General features: G+C 36.8%; 3 protein-coding genes across 3 annotated transcripts; all 3 read left to right on the top strand.

Moving 5' to 3' along the window:
• Window positions 1-274: 274 nt before the first annotated feature.
• On the top strand, window positions 275-7,554 carry laptm4a (lysosomal protein transmembrane 4 alpha). Its single transcript, XM_032585464.1, has 7 exons — window positions 275-498; window positions 1,525-1,645; window positions 2,579-2,655; window positions 3,458-3,580; window positions 5,411-5,506; window positions 5,694-5,792; window positions 6,638-7,554. The coding sequence occupies exons 1-7, from the start codon at window positions 328-330 to the stop codon at window positions 6,710-6,712; spliced, it is 762 nt and encodes a 253-aa protein (XP_032441355.1). The 5' UTR covers window positions 275-327; the 3' UTR covers window positions 6,713-7,554.
• A 143-nt stretch (window positions 7,555-7,697) lies between these two features.
• matn3a (matrilin 3a) lies at window positions 7,698-13,628 on the top strand. The gene is made up of 7 exons (XM_032585467.1): window positions 7,698-8,746; window positions 9,596-10,075; window positions 10,960-11,535; window positions 12,313-12,438; window positions 13,007-13,105; window positions 13,245-13,314; window positions 13,405-13,628. The coding sequence occupies exons 1-6, from the start codon at window positions 8,578-8,580 to the stop codon at window positions 13,298-13,300; spliced, it is 1,506 nt and encodes a 501-aa protein (XP_032441358.1). The 5' UTR covers window positions 7,698-8,577; the 3' UTR covers window positions 13,301-13,314; window positions 13,405-13,628.
• A 4,295-nt stretch (window positions 13,629-17,923) lies between these two features.
• On the top strand, window positions 17,924-20,239 carry ttc32 (tetratricopeptide repeat domain 32). The gene is made up of 3 exons (XM_032584532.1): window positions 17,924-18,072; window positions 18,257-18,423; window positions 19,301-20,239. Exons 1-3 carry the CDS (start codon window positions 17,924-17,926, stop codon window positions 19,426-19,428), a joined length of 444 nt encoding a protein of 147 aa, XP_032440423.1. The 3' UTR covers window positions 19,429-20,239.
• Window positions 20,240-20,766: the final 527 nt, after the last annotated feature.

Genomic DNA, 20,766 nt, shown 5'->3' with positions numbered 1-20,766 from the left:
ATAAACTCTCTACATGATCAATTTAAAATGACCCCTTTTAAATGACAGTTTTTCCTGAACATTGTAAATATTACACTTGTGAAATTGATCTAGCCTCCCTTGTACCATTGGTGGTGTTTATGCTTTACATTTTGACACAAAATTCCGCTACACTTTGCATTGTATTATTTAAATTGTTATTGAAGTTTAAAAACTAAAAACATTGATGGGGGGGAATGTAGACTGACGTTACGACAGATGGTTTGTTTTTAATCTACCTTGTGCGCAGCCGCAGATCGTCGGGGGGGAAGTGGTGGGCGTTTCTCCGCGGTCGTTAGCTGACTGTTGATGCTGAGAAGATTTTTCCGACGTTTCCTGCCAACTCTCCAGATGTTTCTCCCTACACTCGTAGAGGACATGCATCACTTCAAGCCAAGCCGAGATAGACTGTACACCACCCGGTGCTGTGGATGTTGCCATGTTCGGACCGGGACTATCATCCTGGGAACATGGTATATGGTGCGTAAGATGGTTCTCGATAACGGTCTATACGCCACCGTTAGCCTGCGTCGTTCGCCTGTTAAGTTTACATAATGAAGGAGTTACATTAACCTTGCAGTTTATTTAAGATTACTGCTCAGCTCTGATTAGATTTTGGCTGTTCATGTGTATTTAAATAATTTATAGCCTCAGCATTCGACCGTGAAAAGCCTGTTTTATGTCGAAGTGACGCTAACGGGAAGCTAATGTTAGCTATAGCTAGCTAACTTATGTGGCGTTTCTCGTGGATGAGCCTGCTCAAGTATAATATTAGACGTAAAATTCAAGAACTTTTTTTTTTTTTTTTTACAACAAATGCTGCCCTTGCATGGTTATTGGAAGTATTTGTGTGAGATCTAAAAGTGTCAAACCTGTGACATTGGGCTTAATTTGCCGATATTCCGCTAACTTCTGCATGACGATCGTCAGATAATAAGATAAGAATCAGCAGAAGCACATATTATAATGAAAAATGTTAGCATTTTTAAATACCGGAAAAATAGGCTTTCTCTTAGTCCATATATAGATATGTTGATGTTCAGTGGATTAACTGCTATAAGCAGGATGGCATGTTTACATTTTCAAACTTTAATATCTGCTTACCAAACTGAACTAAGAATGTTTTCCAGGAGCTGCTGTGATGAAATATTTGATTTTTTTTTAAACACGTGTAGAATTAATCCAGTTTCTTAAATATTCTCCCAGCACAATAGAACCTCCTTCTTATTTAAAGTGCCAGTGAAGCATTACTTTTATATTGGATTAAATTCACATCTCATCATTACCCCCCCGAAAAAAAAACAAACCTTTTTCCTTTTGTCCAGTCTCCTGTGTTTCTTAATTTCTTAAGAAACACAGTGTTCTCTGTTTTTTTTAAGTTCCTGTTTTTTCTTCATGCCTTATCTGCAGCTTGAACTTCATGCAGCTTTGAAAGCAAATTCAGATTAATTCCAAGTTAATTTAAATTCAACTCATGCGCGTTATTCCCTGCTTACCTGCATGCAGGTGGTCAACCTGTTGATGGGAATCCTGCTGACTGTGGCTGTGACGCACCCAGAGAACGTACCAACTATCGACCTGCAGTATGAGGTCATTGACCATTACTTTGCTTCCGACAGGATGTCCGGTAAGCAAAGATATAATAATTTGATATCTGCTCTGTGTGCAAACTGGTGGATTTCAATTGGAATTTATTGACTATATATTTCTGTATATAAGTTAGGATTTCTTTTGTAAAGTGCATTTAGATGTGTTTTAAATCAGAGCTATTTAAATAAACTGAATTCATTAAATGTGGAAATATGAGTAGTAATTTGGTAGTAAACTTTTGCGTTTATTTTTTTGAGTACTTTGGAATGTTAGGACCTGGAAAAGAATGGACTTTGACGTGGAACCCTGTACTGAAGCTGCTTATATAAGCACCATTGAGGTCACTGTCTGGAATTTTCCAAAAATACAGAATGTTCTCTAACCCTGCCGAGTAAACTTTGAATTTAAAACCGATTTAAAGTCATGGGTTTTTTTTCTCACATTCATGCTTGGTACTTCTAGTATAACACTTTGAAATGCTAAGCCTATTTATACAGTAGTTCCAAGTTATCAGCTCCAGTAGACGGTGCTGTTTGTCTCTCAAAGCTGTAAGAAATGTCAGATGGGGTCATACTGATGCACAGATTGTTTTATCTGAGCTACAGAATAACAAAGAGTTGATACAGACTGCATTACTGCAGCAGCTCTGGCACGAGCCACCCTAGGGCAAGAGTTAACAAAGTGAGAGGATAAGTGATGAGACAAGAGAGAATATGAAAGGTAGACCATTTAATTATCTTAGACGGTGTCTTTCATATTTACTGACTCTGCTGAAAGAGATCGACTTAATGTTCCCTAGAGATACTCTATTAAAGCTGAGTGAGTTGGCTGTCTTATCGAGTATGCAAATCCCAGCTGCCTCTTTAAAGCACGGGCAAATACACATTTAATCTCGACTCTAGGCCTCTACCATGCACTAAGGCTGTACTGTGACCAGAATTCACCGATTGTATCACTTGCTCTTTTGTAGAAAATGCCTGTGTTGGATTTGCCATCTCTCTGCTGATGCTCACTATCAGTGCCATGATGGTGTACGGAGCAATCACTGTAAGTCGTGGCAGAATTAACAACATTTTAAAAGGTTTGTCTTTGTTTTCCGTGGAAATATATAATCCGTGGAAGGAATTCAGCTTCATTTTTCTTTCTGTGAACGTTAGCAAAACAAAATAAAGCTTTTATAAACGGTTGTTGAAAGGAATTGTGATGTATCAGGTTTGTTCCACACCGTGCTGTGTTTTCACTGCGTGTCGTGTTTACCTCGCAGGCCTGCCTGATGGCAACAAGGAGGACAGGTTTGATAGCTTTGTCACATGAACCCTCATTAAACTGCTAGATTTGTTTGCACAGTTAAAGTACGACTCCTATCTGCGTGCAGGAGGCATGCAGATTGTCCAAAAGTCGTACTTTAGCTGCCCTATGACAACTTTCCAATAAAGTGTTGTAGAAACCCTTCTGGTATAGTGTGGCAGCTGTCTCCAGATTTGAGAAAAAGTTTTAGGAATATAATGTTAGTTCAAATGAAGTAGGTCCCATCCTAAGTGTTTTTAAAATTATTTTGAAGTAAAATCCAAACTGCTTAGTTACTAAAGGAAGGACCACCTTGCTTATTTTAATTTGATGTCTTCTAGCATCACATGAACCTATTTTATACTCCTTTAGAAAAAAAACTCATAACCAAGAGACCTAGAAATGGAAATAATGTTTGTTCATTTTAACAATTTCTAGAATTTTATTTTATGATTTCTAGAGGTCGAATGAAATTAAGCATTCTGGTCCGTCCAAATTCAGTAAAGATGTGTCCAAGTTATTGTTTATTCTTATATTTTCAAAATGTGTCCGCCTTCTTCAGCACCGTGATGGATGGCTCATCCCATTTTTCTGCTACCAGCTGTTTGACTTTGCTCTGAGCTGCCTGGTGGCCATCAGTTCTCTCACTTACCTTCCCAGGATCCGGGACTACCTGGAGCAACTGGTCAGTCCCAGCAGTTCACTGTCGGGTTCCACCTGTAGTCATCTTATGTTTACTTTCAGTTATTGGATTTTTGTGATTTTGCTGTTGGACTGTTTGACTCATTTAGCATTTCCTGCCTTAGCCACACATCATGTTTCACTCATTAGTAAACAGGAAGTCGATATTATTGTGCAACACTCACAGTTGATCACTTGTATTTCCTTGAAAAAATGCATGACTTATATGAGAGAATCCATTTTCTGTGACTGTATGGTTCTCTTATTTATGGAAACTTTTTCAAATGTTGTGATATTACAGCTGGAGTTTTCAGTGTGTTTTATTAGGATTATATAAAACACCTTAGCATAAAGTCATGCATATCTTAAAGGATAAAGAAATATAGTATTTAAATAATTTGTTACATATAAAAAGTTAAATAGTTTTTCATGCATTTATCTTAAGACCCTCTAAGTCAGCACTTTGTAGAATCTCACATAAGCTGCTGCTACTATTGCAAAGCTGTTTGATTATATCTCCACTAGATTTTCACATCTGCAGACTGAAAGTTATATTTTTTTCTATAGTGCAGCTATAGCTCAGAAAGCTAAGATCGGATGGAGAACATTTATGAACATCCATTTTAAAGTCTTGGCACAAGACTTTGACTGGGCCATTCTAAGACATAAATTTTGGATCTAAACTTGAAGTACCTACGTCCAGTCATCGAGAGTTACTATTCTGCAACATCGAAGCTACATTCACATAGCGGGCAAATGTGACCCAAATCAGCTTTTTTGCCCGAATGTGACCCATATCCGACCCCAATTCGGATCTTTTCACCTGATTTGTGCCACTTGCGTACTAAATCTGATATGGTTGCATTTGATTCTCCACACACAAAAAAAAAATGGTTTCAGGAAAAAAACATTGGATTTGAGCGTCAAGATCTGCTGTGTAAACGTAGCTATAGATGCCTCCCTGCTGAATCACACCTGAGTAAAATGGCTGAATTGTCTCATCAGGATGTCCAAACCGTTCAATGGAATCAGGTGTGCTGGAGACAAGAAGCATTTTAAAGCTGAAGCTCTGTCCCAGTGTCAAGTTCTTGGCAACCTTTTAAAAGTTTCTCTGTCTTCTGAGCAGCTCTGACTAGATTACCTGTCCCATAGTATTATGATGCCACCACCATTTTTTTAAAAGGTGGAGATAGGTGAGAGTTTCTGGTACTCAGTAATGTGCAAACCTCTTTGTTCTTCACCGAACAGCTGCATTTATACTGAGATATTAAATGACTTCTGAGGGCAAATGATTACACCAGATTGTATTTGGGGGTATTAAGGTAAATAGGGTAAAAAACAAATGCATGGTACACTTCTACATTTGAGTTTAACATCACAAAATGTTTTTTAAAAAAAACCTTCACGGTTTCAATATTTTCACAAGGCACTGTGGAGGATGCTTTAATAAATCAGGGAATTTTGCATTATTATTGTTGATAAATAGATAAGTATGAGATTTAGCTGCACCCAGCAACTGTTTTTAATTGAAAGCAGTTTATATAATCACACCTTGGGGTCGTTAAAAACAGAATTATTTAAACGACCTGAGAAATCTTAGCTTCCGTGCACACAAACTGTGCTCCTAGGAACACACTGTTAAAAGGACTATTTATGATTCTGCAATATTACACCAACAGAAAGATCATCTTAAATTATTAGCTTTGTATTTATTCAATTTGTCTGCAAATAAGTACCATCCACCTGTCACAACAAAAGTTTCTGTTTTTACTGTGCGAATTAAATTCATATTGCACAACTTCAATTGTTTGTTCTTTTTTTTTCTGCTCCTCAGCCGGATTTCCCATATAAGGATTATCTTCTGTCTCTGAACTCAAGCTGCCTCCTCCTCTTTGTGCTGGTCTTCTTCGCCTTCCTGATCATTCTGAAGGTAAAGCAGTCAGACTGCTTGTCAAGATTTAATCCAGATTATATCTTCAGTATATCATACAACCAATCAGCATGTTAGCGAGTGTTGTCTGGCTGTTGAAGTGAATAGGTTTTAGGTTTTTGTATTTACAAGCATAAAAAACTGCTAATGTACATGTGTAAGTGTAGCTCTTTGTAATGGCTTCCAGGCTTACTTGATCAACTGTGTGTGGAACTGCTACAAGTACATCAACAACAGGAACATGCCAGAGATTGCTGTGTACCCGGCTTTTGAGACCCCTCCCCAGGTATGCGTGAGTCGCAGTCAATATTTATGGACACTAATTTGCTGATATGATGGCATCCTGGTACGAGATTTCATAGGTGTAATGTTGAAGTCGAGCCAGTAGGTGGCTCACTAAACACATTCAGGAAGTTTGTCGCGTTGAAAAACAGTTTGGGTGGTCACAAATAATGCTTTTGAAAGGCTGCGCTGACTGTCGATGTTAATATTAATTCAAAATAATGTAAATGTTCATGTTAATGGTATTATGGCAGCTACATAGGTCCTCAGTTTTTGGAAAAAGCAAATACATTTATACTTTTCTACACTTAAAGGCTATAAAAGCACCAGTTAGTTTTGGAAAGTTCATATTTACGAATGTATGTTCGAATGCAGGTGGAGTATAAATAACTGCACACATCTTCAAATCATGTTAAATACTCTCAATAGATGGAAAGAATTTTTTTGTTGTTGTTTTTCATTTCCAAATATGTGAAATTTCCCACGTTTGAAGGTAAATAAAAGCAACAATTTTCAGTTTATAATTCATTACAAAGGCAGTCACCTGAAATTATAATTACATTTGGAAAGTTATTATTTGTTAATAATAGTTCAGAAGCCAGATGCACATTCTAGCTGAAGAGACATAACATCCATGTTTTTTTATTTTTTACTTTAGCTTAAAATGTTGAAAGTTGGATGTTTCTATTGTATTTTCTTGAATCCATATTTATTGGTTGTACATATTTAGCTACTACATTTTGAAAGTTAATCAGGCTTTCTAGAGTATACATTAATATTTTTAAAATAGTTACTGGTTTTAGTGGAGACTTAATGAATCTAATGACTTCCTTTGCTTTTCCTGTACAGTACATTCTGCCCACCTATGAGATGGCAATGAAGATGCCAGAGAAGGACCCTCCTCCCCCTTACATGCCAGCCTAGTCACCAGCCGTGTCACCAGAACACGCACATGCACACCCAGCCATCATATGCATTCCTACATGCCCCCCCATCTAAACACCATGAAGCCCTTATCCCCCCTCTGAACCCTCTCTGTCTGTGTGAGTCCTTTAAAAAGGTTCAGTTCAATCTCTCCGCTGTATTTCTTTTAGTGTTTATAGAGCATCCTGGAGATGTGATGGGGAAAAAAAAAATGTGGGAAAATTAAAATGTATGTGATAATGAATGGATGAATGCGGTGTTTGAAAAAGCATTGGAAGGAACCCCCTCTACCTTTTCTACCCTAAGCCCTCAGCCCTTTTTTAAGTCTTAGTAAAAGGGATATGTGAAAAAAAATTGCTTGAAATTTGCTCATCAATCCAGCACCATTTTATTGATAGATCAATATATGAACTACTTAAGAATTGTTAAACTATGACAATCTGCTTCTTAGAGCTCTTATTGTTAAGTTGTATTGCAGTTTTCTGCTGTTTAAGACCTAAAATATTCCACCTCTGTTCTGATTTGAATCTTTAGCACATTTTTTTGTCTGTATTTATTTAGCTTCGCAGTAGTACGGTTCAAAGCGTCATCACCGCTTTGCTGCAGTAGCGTGTGAGCAAAGCTTCTGAGTTTTTTTAGTTTTTTTTCAGCTGGAACTGAAGGTGAGAAGAGCTGATTGATTTTTCTCTCCCTCTTTCTCGCCTGACGTGTGGAGATTAACGACTAGTCTTGTGAACATTAGTTGTTGCATGCTTATCAACGCAATCCTCCCATTGCTTTATTGGTAATGATTTAAATCCCTGTGAAAAAAACTGTTGACTTAAATAAATGTGTCAGAACAATGTGAGGGTCTTTTGACTTTTCTTTCCCCCACTTATGTCCCAAAGGCTCATCTTTCATACCTCAGACTTTTCTAGTTCTGTTTTATGCCATTCCCTTAAATTTATCCCTTAAACTGGCATGTAACAATCTTCTGTTTAATCTCAACTTGCACATACACTCTGTAAATCTGTTTTTTATGGAAAACTGACTAGTTGAGACATAAGAAGTGGTAGAAGATGGTCTGGTCAGAAGAGACCAAAATTCAACTCCTTAGCTTCCAGTCAAACAAATACTAATCCTCATTATGAACCAGGATGGTCATGCTGTTGGGATGTTGTTTTTTTTTTGTTTGTTTTTTTTTAGCAAATACAAGAAAACTAGTAAAAGTCCAAGCCCAGCTAATGACTATAAAGAGAGTCCAATCTGTTGGACTCTGCATGAAGTCCAACAGATGCCGATTTTTCTCATTGATGTTGGGGATTAAGATTAAAGAATGAATAATGCTTATATTTTTTGCTCAACTTGAAAATCAGATTTTTAGAAATGCATGCTGCATTTCCAGATGCCACATTGACCTACCTTTGTTTTTTTTTGTTTTTTTGAAAGGTTTTTACAGAAAGTTGAAAACTTCTAAAGACCAAAAATAACCATATGAAGATGATGTTTATTGTAAAACTACACAGATTCCTACTGTTTATTGTCAAATTGAAAAGAAAACAAATGAACGGCTTTCCTTTAGAGGAAAGATTTTAAAAAAATATATACATGAGAAGGGGAAAAAAAATAAAAGAATGAGCAAATGCATTAAACATGGCTTAAAGGAATCACACTTGAGGAAAAACAGCCTTTTAGACCCTCCTTGACAAATATTTGTTCTCCCTATCCTGCAAGCCCTTTGGATTGGGTGGGCAGTGTGACGCGTCCCTCTTCAGATCTTCTCATATGTGGAAGTGGGCGATCCTCTGCAGAGCGGAGCAGGATACTCCAGAAACCCTGACTCCGAAAAGACACACACAGACCTGGCTCTGCTAAATGATCTAAAGATGAAGCCTTTTCCCTGCAGCTTTCTCTTTTGTGTTTCTCTGCTGTTTTCTGATGTTGCACATGCAACCTACCACCTCAAAGCCGGAGATCACCAGCTGAAAACCGCACAAAGTTATGCTCAGACCAGACACAATGCTCAACCAGTACTCAGGACCCTGAATCTAGCAAGTAAGTGAATTAAAAATCCAGTTTCTTCTTCAGAAAATATACTTTTAGATGGTAGAAGTTTTGTTTTGTCATAAAGCATAAGTTGTGTTTTTGTTACTTCTAAAGCTTTAGCAGGAAAAAATATTGTGCTTCTGCAACCGATATGAATTTGAATAGTAATGTAGTTTAAGATAGTTAAAAAAAATGTAGTCAACTATCCACTCATTGAACATTTTTATTCTCACATTTTTCAGATTTCATTTCTAAAAAGCTCCAGTATTATGTGCTATTTTGTGATGCTCTACAACATAAAATGCTAATAAAATGAGATTTTTAGATATGACTTGACAAAAATGTGAAAAGATGAGCTTAATTCAATTCAAATTAATCTCAAGGGCAGGATATAAAACATAGCAGCATTTTGTTTTTTAGCCACAAGTTCATTTGCAAACCCAGTCCTTGGTTAGATCTTTCTTAAAAGACAACAAAATTGAAACGAGTGGTGTGAATACTTTTGTAAAGTAAAGCACGTTAAAAGGCTACAATGGATGAATATTTCACCCACAATTAAGTGTTTTAACAACTGCATTTTATACTTTTTGTGAGCCCTTTGCATGGTGATAAGTCTTCACTGGAGGGTTTCACAAGCAATTTACCATAAAAATTCCTGCTTGTTTGAAACGTCTCCAATGATTAAATATTACATTTTTACTAATCATGTGTCTGTGTTCCTGTGGACAATAAAACAATGTCTGATTGTTGTTAATGTAACTAGCGTTAACTAAAATGTCAACTTACAAAACCTTCATGTTTGCCTTCCTTCATCTTTCTAATGTTCTCTATCACTTGTCCTTTCTGGTGGGCCTGTAGATCACAGAAGTGATTACACGTATAGAGGAAGGTATCACTACCACTACCTGCCACCGAGGATCCCTCCACCGGTAGTGTATCGACCTCTTCCTCTATCTCCACCAGTGACTTACCACAGGCCCCCGGTCCCCATGTTGCCCTATCACCACAGGTTCAATGGGCCAGCAGCACCACACCTGCATCACACATACAGAGGTTTATCTCCACCAGTTGCTCAACCACATCCCCAACACAGAGTCAAAGGCCCATGGCCGTACAAACCAAAAGGTCCATGCCCTACAATGTCAGCACCAGCAGCAGCTATTTTAATCCTCCCCACTCTGCCAAGACATACAGTGAGGCCAACTTTCCCTGCAACTACAGAGGCACCAGTGACATTCATCATGACCACTGCGTCACCAGTGGAGACCCCTGCTCTTTGGAAGCAACCGGTCAGTACCCAAAGCGGCCTCATCACCACCATCAGTCCTGTGGAGACAGGTAGAATATTACCAGTCAGGACCGCTTTCCAACCCAACCAATTCTCCTCCATACTTTCAAGGTCAGATGTATTTTTGCAACTTTGGTCAGTGGTAGACTTGTCCTCTTACCTAGGAGTTGGACAACAACACTGGTGCCGCTGTCTCAAGGACGCACACATACTGAGACGATAATTAACAATCTCTCTTAAACACATACAGTGCTGTATTTTAAATAAAACAAAAATGTCTTTGCCCCTTACTAATTTTTTTTAACCTTTTTTGTACACTTTTCTACAGTTTTTAAGTTAATATGCTAAAATCCTAATTTGAAGTTTGCTTCTTCTATTTAATCAGGTTATATGTCTTGTTTTTAAATTTGTTCGGTGGTCTGAAACATTAGAGTATAACAAAACTAGAAAAAAGCAAAAGAAATCTAAAGGGGCAAATTCTTTTTTCATGGCACTGTAGAAGAAAAATGTAAAGAGATCTTCCACTGACTTCCAGGTTAACTAAAATGAAAAGCAGAGAGGATCTGACTCCTGAGCTACACATAGTTTGTTGTATAACGTGCATGATATTGTTCAGAAAGGAATGCTAACACTTATGTCTTCTTGTTCAGGTGTGATGTCTCTTTTAATGTTGTGCATATTCTCCTTAAAGGAAAGTGAGATGGGTTGTTGCAACTCTGAAATGATGCATTGTATGTTATTCAGCATACATTGTCATTTTTGTTCAACCAAACAAGAGATGCACTAACGTTTCATTTAGTTCCTTTGGGAGCATGCCGTACATCTCAAACTGTTCTGTTTTGGATGTTTTTTTTTCACCACTCAAACCAAACTTTAGTGTTTTTCATTTATTATTAAATGGACTTATTTTTGCCATGGTTTGGTTGATCACCAGAGACAGACTCTCCGTGCAGGAGTCGCCCCCTGGACCTGGTCTTCATCATTGACAGCTCTCGCAGTGTTCGTCCTGCTGAGTTTGAGAAGGTCAGAATCTTCCTGGCCAACATGGCGGACACCCTCGATGTGGGCTCAGATGCGACAAGAGTGGCTGTGGTCAACTATGCCAGTACAGTCAAGATAGAGTTCCTGCTCAAGAACCACTTCAACAAACTTAACTTGAAGAAAGCCATCGCCCGAATTGAGCCCCTTGCGACTGGCACCATGACCGGCCTCGCCATCAAGACAGCAATGAAAGAAGCCTTCACCGAGCAGTCTGGAGCTCGACCTCGCTCCGGGAACATCTCCAAGGTGGCCATCATTGTGACTGATGGGAGGCCTCAAGACCATGTGGAAGAAGTGTCCGCTGAGGCCCGGGCCTCAGGCGTAGAGATCTACGCTGTGGGCGTGGACCGTGCAGACATGCAGTCCCTACAGCTGATGGCCAGTCTCCCTCTGGAGGAACACGTCTTCTATGTGGAGACCTACGGCGTTATCGAGAAGCTCACCTCCAAGTTCAGGGAAACCCTGTGCGGTAGGACAAAGAAGGGCCTTCAGGACCTTTCCCTCCGTTAACCCTGGTCTAGTTCCTCAATCAGGGCACCTACAGTCTACAGGGGTGGTTGCTGTAGAATGTGAATTATTTACAATGTTATTAGTGACCTCTGAAATCATGAGGGAAAACTCAAGCTGCAGATGTTCTCAACCCCCACATGGACTGCAGATGTCAGTACTAGAATATGATTGTTGAGGCATTAATTGCCTGTAAAGTTTTGGGGCTATTCAGTCCCAAACTTTCGGCTTCAACTTTAAAAAAATTCAAAGGAAAGTCAGAATGTTTAGATGTTTGCAACCAAAGTGTCCTTATGTTTTTAAATGTTATCTGTGTTTAAAATGACTAATGTACAGAGAAATTGTGATAAGGTTAAAAAATGTAAAATGTCTGTATCCGCCTTAAAAGTACCAGTGGTTTGAATAGTTGAGGTTCTGCTGTGAAGTCGAGATGTTTGGTCTCAGTGTTACTGTTCGTCAATCTTTCAGGTAACATGTCTGTGTGCTTTCAGTGTTTCTGTGATTTTTACCTGTGTTGTCTAACACACAGCAAGTGGCTCAGATGTGGTGAAAGTGTTTGAATGATGGCGTTTCCCACCAAATACCTGAAAGAAAATATCTGTCAATGCATTTAACTATTAAACTATGAAGATTCATTTTCTAGCAAATTCCAGCACAAGTTAGCATATCTCAGCACAAAGCAAGTGAAATACTTTATACCAGATTATGGATCTGTACTGATAATATCCCTCATCCCCAGGTCTGGACCCTTGTGCCATGGGACATGACTGCGAGCACATTTGCATCAACAGCAATGCATCCTTTTACTGCAAGTGCCAGATCGGTTACATCTTGAATGCAGACAAGAAAACATGTTCCCCAAAACGTAAGAACATACTGAATCTTCGCTTCCCTTAATCTTTGGTTTTTGTTGTGATACCATCGGTATTCTAAAGGTTAAGGAATCCATATAAAACAGTGCATGGGTTCACAACATACCAACCAACTGCTCCTTACACTGCCTTGCAAAAATGTTTATAACTCATAATTTTGTCATGTTGCTGTTACTGTTTTCATCTGAATTTTATGTGACAGACCAACAGAAAGTAGTAAACATACTAATTCCACACACATACTAATACTAATCAGAAAGTATTGTACAAATATTCAAATATTTTTACAACTAAAACAAATAATAATAATCAAGCTTACATTTGTGTTCAACCCACCATGTTTTTATCTCTGCTTTAGCAAAGCACCCCCTTTATGTCACTATGAGGATGTTTTTTCCATTTGTTACTGCTGAGGAAATGTGCTCTCATTTCTTTTTGCTCTGCTTTTTTTCTTGCTCACTGGTTAAAAAGAACAGTGTGGGTGGTTCTTTCTGTACTTATTTTTTTTTTGCTGGACATATGCTGCTACGCTGATGTGAAATCTGCTCTCTCCTGGTGAAGAGGCGAGGGCGGAGGTGGTGGAGGATCCCTGCAAATGCGAGGCCATGATGGTTTTCCAGAGGCAGACGCAGGCAACCATCCAGCAGCTCACAGCCAAGCATATCCTTCCTGTTGTTTCAAATGGCAGACAGTGTTTTAAACAGTCTGCTGCACATGTGACCTGAGCTGACCTGCAGAGCTTAATGACGTGTCCAGCCACTTTTATTGGTTTTTTTTCTTTTTCCTTGACTGGTCAAACTAGCTGACATATCCGGGAGAATAGAGCATCTGGAGAACATGTTGGGCCGCGCATAAAGCTTTGCACACTGGTAAGAGTGACTGTCTTCTTTGTTTGAATCATTGGTTAAAGTCACCCACTGTGTGTTCATTTTCAACTTTTACTTCTTTGCTTTCTCCAGGAGCAGACCACTTCTGTGGGCTACTGCGTTCACGGACATCATCTGCAACTTCATCAGAACAGATTTTGTCCATCAACTAAAGCTGTGACTCAAAATTCAGCAATTTGCATCACATGTTATGTTTAAAAACTATTGTTTATGGAACTAATATTAAGCTTTATGATTTAAAATGAAAATGTTAATTTCTTTAGTCAAATGTTTGACTAAAGATCTCATCTTTTTATATATATATATATATATATATATATATATATATATATATATATATATATATATATATATATATATTTGTGCAAAAGTACAGTATATGTACAAAAATATGTACATAGAACACTTTATGCTTACTCAGTGAGGGATAAAATATTTTTTAAGAAAAGTAACCCATTATATGTTAAAATAGCATTAATCTAGGTTTATACATAAAACATAACCAAGCATTTCTGTTTTATATATTATGAATGTTATTAAGGGACATGTTTAGCAAAATATATATGTAAAATGAACAGAAAATAAATATGTATTTTATAACTGGCTTTGTTATTTTTATTCTTGGGTTTATTTTTCAAAGTATTCAAGAGCAGATAATGACATATTGCATAAGATTTATACATTTAAGAAGGTTTTAATGTGATTGAGCTTCAGCTGTACATAACACAAGTCTTCAAGAAACAAAACGGTAAAAACTTGCAATCCAATGCTGGTAGCAAGATTGAAAGCTAAATGTTTTGTGCTAAAGATCCAGCTTGACAAATATTTTGAACAGGTTGAAAACAAAAACAATCAAACCAATAAAGTTACCAGTTAAAACTTTGTGAGACCCACAACTCCAATAAAAAGCTGTAATTGTCATAGGTATGCATGCAGAATTTGAGACTTGGTGATTTTTTTTTAACTATTGTTTTGTGGGATGTATTGATACAATACATTTTGAAGGGATTCAAAGTAAAAGATATAGTTTAGTAAATGTTTTGTGAATTTACTCTGAACTAAGTGTGAGATTAAAACTTAATATAATTCATGCTGACATGTCCATAGGTTCATTGCTCCTTAGTAAACTACACCTTTACAAAATACTTTTTAGTTGCTATCAACAAGTCTGGCTTAATATTTGACCTTTTTTATTGACAGAATTGGTGCAGTTCATCAAAAGGGGTTGGCTTCTTAACATAAACTCAACTTTTTAACATAATCCAAACATTTTTAACAAGGTTAAGGTCAGGGCCAATCAAGAATCTTAAGCTAAACCTCCTTTGTTCATACCAAAATTAATTTATTGGGTTAGGAAATCAAGCAATATAGACGATCAGCTTTTTAGCTATTCAATCCAACTTGCACGATGATCAAGCATCAATAGCAGCATTAGTACTATTAGTACAGTGTTTCTAAGTTTGAAAGCTTTTCCTTGATTCCTCCAAACATCTGCTGCTACAAATTTTAGTTGAGCAGAAAATGGTGACTTTTGCCTTCCTGTGTTGGCAGTGGGGTCCCATGATCATGCAAGGTTTAAGCTTTGGTGGTTCCAAGTAAATTTAAACACCTACAACTGATGATTTCCTGCACAACATCTCTCCAAAGAATCTCCAAAATGTACTTTTATTGTTTATTTTGAGAACTTATATTTGAATATACAGTATATAAAGGATAAAAATGATTATTTATATTAGAAGGGAATATTGAAAATACACTTAATTTAAGGATTTTTTGGCAAGTTTATAATATGCAATTTATACTCGATTGGAATACAGTGAAAGATCAAATAGCTACTCTGAGATCAGTAGTAAAGAGCTAGAAGTCAATTTTATAGAAGTGTCTGCTTTTGCTGCAAGCTGCAGCAAAACCTGTGTATCCACAGACAGAATGAATAAATATTTGACTATTTCTATGTCAGTATGGAAAAATTAGATAGTAGAGCACTGACATTTCTGTTACCAAAGTGCCATAGTTCACTCTTAACATCTGATGCCAGGAAACTTCTTCAAAAATGTTCATGCATTTGACTCTGCAACCCACACACAGAAAATACAATACAACTGGACTAACATGACATATTTATACAACTTGTTACAAAATCCTCTTTTTAAGACTGGCTGTGTCCAGGAAAACAACCGGTACAGGTCATTGTGGGAATGTTCCTAAAACAGCCCAGTGGACTGAGCGTCTCCTGTCTGCCGCGACTGAACGAGGCAGAGTCAACAATCCTGGGTTGGTTTGGATCCTCTTCCCTCTTTTGACCAGACAGCTGTTTTGTGTTTGTTTGCTGTTTCGCATCATGGTTACCATACACATGCACACAGTGTGGCTTTTAGTGTGTTCATCTTTTCAGGAGAAAAGATAAATGGGACTCACAGTTGTCTGAGAAGTGGAGAAGACTCACAAAGCTTTTCTGTTTAGGAGGTTTATCAGAAGCTGTGCCTCAACCTGAATCTTCAGCAGGTGTTGGCTTTTATTAACACATCTGCTTTTATAATTTTGTATATTGGTCACAATTTCTGATTTGAAAATTATAATAACAAATTTTAATTAAAGTAGCCACACCATCCTAAACCTTACAGCAGATGTTTTGATTATGCACAAAGACTTTCATGTAGTGTTTAAGATCAATCCAGGTGGTTTTCTACTTGAAAACCACTTGGAAACGACTTGGCTTGGCTTGAAACGAACCATTTCTCCTGTTCAACACTTCAATGGAATCAACTGACAAAACAAGACAAAACAACAATCCAACTGAGAATACTCTGTAATGTCAAAAATACTGGCAGGCGTTTGCGTTATTCGTTAGTGAGGCAGACCTAACTGGTCTGAATGAAAGATAGATGCCAGTCCAACATTTGGACACCTGTGTGTCAACTCTCTCAGCAAACAGCAACTTTTATGTTGGGCAAGTCATGAACATAATATTTGCTTTAAATCTCACTAATAAATTAATTTTTTTGAACTGGTCTGTAATAATTAAAAAAAAATTCAAAACTTACTGACTGACATGGAGAGGGATCAGCTTAAAATAATTTTTTCTCAAAATCCTAACAATACTGAGTGCGTTTTCTGCTTTTAGACATTGTGGAGTGGTCCACCAGTTGAGGCTGTGCCATTGTTAAGCTTTCATAAAACATAGCAGCAAAAGTTATATGTTATGTCCATTTCCCCAAAAGCAGTCTGTTTGTAGCCTCTCTTCCTCCGTCTGCATGTTCTGTTTGATCTGCGTCAACTCGTCGACACAGTCTGGAGATAAATGAGCTGCTCAGGGAAGCACTCAGCTGCTGACTGACCTCTTACTCCATAAGGTGTAATTTTTCTCCACGACAGGCGAGTTCTTTGCCTGAGAAATTGTCTGAGGATTTCTCCCTGCTATATGTTTACTTGTTGTTGTACAGATGACCAAAAAATATCTCATGACCAATTTAACAGATGCTTTAGACTGTTTTTATTAGAATATTTTTTATTTAGTGGGAATCATCATTATTTTGAAGTTATTTATATAAAATAACTCCTTACTTGAACAATGTCCTTTGCTTGCATTGTATTTTCACATGCAGTGGTTATATTTGACATGGTGATATGACTCAACTTTAAGACAGCCAATCCATCAGGGCATTTGAAAAGTAAAGAGGAAGAATGAACTAAATTGCACCTGATATGTCTGCCTGCATGTCCAGGAATGAGGTCCCAGGTGTTGTTAGAATCTAAGTGCTGTAAGAAAAACACAAACCAGCAGGCTAAAGATGCTAAAGATGGTATCAGAGTCAAAGTTTGAAACAAAGAGAAATGCAGTAAATCGATGGGCCAAATCTATACTGAAATATTTGTTACTAATCAGATTATTTTAAGCACACTTCTGATTCATGAACTTTTGTAACATTTGTAAGAACAAGTGCCACAAATTTCACAATTGTGTTTTTGGCTCAAAGAGTAAATTGTGTATTTGTTTCAGAGGAATTGGCTCACTGATAGTGTCATTCTGGCTCACTGATAGTGTCATTCATGAAAAGAAAAACTACCTCTGCACATGTGATTGTATTTTCATTGAAATTTTTGCCCTCTGCTGACTGAATAATCAAGGTATAATTCATATTTTATTTACACAACACCACTATAATGTGGTAGTAGAATTTTTGTGAAAAATATTTCAATCTTAGATGACATTCCACCCAAATTAATCATGACAAACAGTGAAAAAACAGTTTGGAGTTTGACTGAGAATGAAGTAGGTTGAATTAAAAGCTTTAAATAACACTAATATCGATTCTAAAATGCATTGTAGTGAGGAACTAACTCTACACACCTGACTCTAAACAAAACCTGACGGAGACTGCAAAAGACTACCACTTTTTCATTTTTTCAAATTAATTGTATTGAATATAGTAACAATAGTGCCATTATTATTATTATTATTTTATTATTATTATTAATAGTAAAACGTGACATTTGGTCTGACAATATTGATATTTGGTCACTTTTCCATACTCAGTTATGTTACGGCACGTCTTCAGACGCACAAGAACTTGATTGGACTATCTGTTTCATGACGTCACATCCTCAACAACCTTTTACCTTTATGGAGGACGAAAATTGTCAGCTACTTGAAAATGCGCATTCTGAGTTTAACAAACGCAATTTTGACAAGGCAGAGGAGTTGTATGCAAGATTTATCTCTTCCTGTTTACAGTCCAGGTATTATTTTGCCTTTCAAGACATGTTAAACAAGCTAACGGCTGATAAGAATATCAGCCGTTTTACCTGTCAAATTTAGTACCATTAATTTCATTTACCGAAAGCCAGCATATTTCTGTCTTCCTTGTGTACAGGTTTAGTATTCATCGCCATAAAGAGTTTCGTCTCTGTTTTATCCGCGCAGGAACTGTGAAGCCTCCAAACTGGCTACCTCTTACAACAATCGTGGTCAGATAAAGTACTTCCGGGTGGATTTTTATGAAGCAATGGAGGACTACACCTCCGCTATACAGACTGACTGCCAGTGTCCAATCCCTTTCTACAACAGAGGACTCATCCGCTATAGATTAGGTAACAAAAACCACCCCTGACAATGAGCAAATGATCTAAATTGGACAAAAAACAAATAACAAAAAAAACTTAAGATAATCGCCTTCATCCGGTCGGACTCTTCAAATTAAAAGTATGATTTGATTAAAAAAAAAAAAAAAAAGGTCCGTCCAGATATTTCATTTGTCTCCTAAAGAACTCATTATACGAGCAAAACATATAAATAAGAATGGCATTAAAGCGTAAATTTATTTCAGTAATTTAGTTCAATTGGTGAAACTTAGATTTCAAGGGGTTATTTCTATCAATTCTGATGTTTATGACTTACAATATCATCATGCATACAGATCCTTTCATACCTCTCCTGTAGCTATTCTAGAGGAAATCCCCTCCCAAAGATCTACAAGTATGAAACTGAAAATGTAAATAATGATTTTGGAACAGTCAACTGAATCAAAGAAATAACAAACCACAGAAAGCAGTTTCATAGAAATTCTAAACATACAATTAAAATTTCCTAAAATAATGACTTAATCAATGACATAACAGACAAAAACAGTACTGTTTTTAAGATAAAAGCAGCAATCTAAAAATTAATATTTTATACAGGCGCAATATACATGCATATAATTTACATGTCTTTTGGATAATAAGCATTGACTATCTAGAAGATACTTACTTTCCAAAAGAGCAAAAAAAAAACAACAAAAAAAACAATCATGAAGACTTTTTGGAACCGTGATCACTTTGCCTTATGCCTTTAATGGCCATTAGATGGAGCTGTGTGTTTGCAGTCATTATGTTAGATGGTGCCTAGAACTTTGGTAAAAGCAACACTATATTACACTATATTAGTCTTTAACTTATGTGTTAATACTGTTTTTATGCATTCTTCCAGGATTTTTTGAAGATGCCAAAAGTGACTTCCAACAAGCACTCAAGCTAGATGCTAATTTTGAAGATGCTAAAATGAGCCTGCAACAGACACTTCTGGACCAACAGGAAAAGTTAAACAGAGGATACTGATGATTTTACACAAGCATCTGTGTGTAACCTCTTGAAAACCTGATTTCTCTGATACTTAGTGAATGTCCTTTCAGATATTTGAGGACATTTGGACAGGCACTTGTTGTCACACTGAAGATGATAAAATATTTATTTTTATAAGCAGTAAATGTTAGTGAAAAAACAGATCATTAATCTGTTTTTTCAGACTTGTGAATCCTTTTCTGGTTGTACTTCATGCTTGATTTCTGAGTTTTATTATTGCTGATTTAAAAAAAAATCTTATCTGAGATCTATTTGTTTCAGTTAGGTATAATATTTTCATTGTAAGGCTTCCTGTACATGTTGTTAAAGAAACACTGAGGAATAGATGCCTTAATTTTGGGCAAATTTGGGCAACATATAAATAGAAACAGTCTTACCCTAGACTTAACCTCAGTCGATCACAGAAGATGACTGATCAAACTGAACATAACACTGCTGTATGGTTCTTCTTGCTGAAAGGGAGTTCTTCCTTTCAACTATTGTTGCATGAAGGATTTCTGCAAAGTCAGAATCATAATGCAGTCAGCTAGGCATCAATAAATAGAAAACTGTCACCAACTTTCATAACATGATCAACTGAATTTGACTGCATTTTCATAGATGTAGGATAGAACTGGCTGTTACTGGATCTGAGACTATATGTGATTACCTTGAATTAGCATGAATGACACTGAAATGAAAACATGTATTTATTGATACAAATTGAATGTGTTTGTCTTGTAAAGTGCATTGTGATGTCACATGCTGTGATGTATTGATAAATCGAATTGAAAACCTGACTGAAAAATGTGTTTTTTCTTTCTCTTTTAAAACTCATCTTTCTATCTTCTTCTGACAACAATAGATTTTCTGTAGTAACATCAACACTAAAAGGCAGTTTGTCAAATCAATAATCATATTCAAAGGAAAGATAAAGTTCTCCTTGGAATGACTGAAGTTCCAATTGAATAATTCAGGCATTTCTTGTGTAAATCCATGCAATGTACATTGTGCTAAAAAAAATTAGAACAAATAAATAATTGGTTTACCACACTGGTAAACTGGGTCATTATTTTGGTCAGGGATGAAAATATTGTAACATAACAGGCCTCAAATGCATAGAGGATAACTGCTTCTGTCCACTCCACAAAGCATTTACAGTAAAAGGAACTTATTAGGCAAAATGTGTCACTAAAATTCACAATAAAATCCAAATGTTCATTCTGAAAGATAAGTCTGTACAACATCCACTTTTGATAGTCACATTATGGTGTTAGAAATGAAACACTTGTTTTATGGAAAGCAGTCAATTCAAAACAACAAGCTGGGTGAATA

The sequence above is a fragment of the Xiphophorus hellerii genome, chromosome 15 (genome assembly GCF_003331165.1).
Source record: "Xiphophorus hellerii strain 12219 chromosome 15, Xiphophorus_hellerii-4.1, whole genome shotgun sequence".
In the NCBI taxonomy this organism is placed as follows: Eukaryota; Metazoa; Chordata; class Actinopteri; order Cyprinodontiformes; family Poeciliidae; genus Xiphophorus; species Xiphophorus hellerii.
Note: the sequence above shows the minus strand (reverse complement) of the source record. Positions and strands in the feature narration are given on the sequence as shown.

What these genes read in the sequence shown, in the direction of transcription:
- matn3a (XM_032585467.1), top strand. Translation starts at nt 8,578, where the DNA reads ATGAAGCCTTTTCCCTGCAGCTTTCTCTTTTGTGTTTCTCTGCTGTTT. An exon ending in GTTCAGGGAAACCCTGTGCG is followed by an intron (nt 11,536 to 12,312) that starts GTAGGACAAAGA and finishes CCTCATCCCCAG; the next exon opens with GTCTGGACCCTTGTGCCATG. An exon ending in CCAGCAGCTCACAGCCAAGC is followed by an intron (nt 13,106 to 13,244) that starts ATATCCTTCCTG and finishes GACTGGTCAAAC; the next exon opens with TAGCTGACATATCCGGGAGA.
- ttc32 (XM_032584532.1), top strand. Translation starts at nt 17,924, where the DNA reads ATGACGTCACATCCTCAACAACCTTTTACCTTTATGGAGGACGAAAAT. An exon ending in TCTTCCTGTTTACAGTCCAG is followed by an intron (nt 18,073 to 18,256) that starts GTATTATTTTGC and finishes TTATCCGCGCAG; the next exon opens with GAACTGTGAAGCCTCCAAAC. An exon ending in ACTCATCCGCTATAGATTAG is followed by an intron (nt 18,424 to 19,300) that starts GTAACAAAAACC and finishes GCATTCTTCCAG; the next exon opens with GATTTTTTGAAGATGCCAAA.
- laptm4a (XM_032585464.1), top strand. Translation starts at nt 328, where the DNA reads ATGCTGAGAAGATTTTTCCGACGTTTCCTGCCAACTCTCCAGATGTTT. An exon ending in TGCTTCCGACAGGATGTCCG is followed by an intron (nt 1,646 to 2,578) that starts GTAAGCAAAGAT and finishes GCTCTTTTGTAG; the next exon opens with AAAATGCCTGTGTTGGATTT. An exon ending in CTTTTGAGACCCCTCCCCAG is followed by an intron (nt 5,793 to 6,637) that starts GTATGCGTGAGT and finishes TTTCCTGTACAG; the next exon opens with TACATTCTGCCCACCTATGA.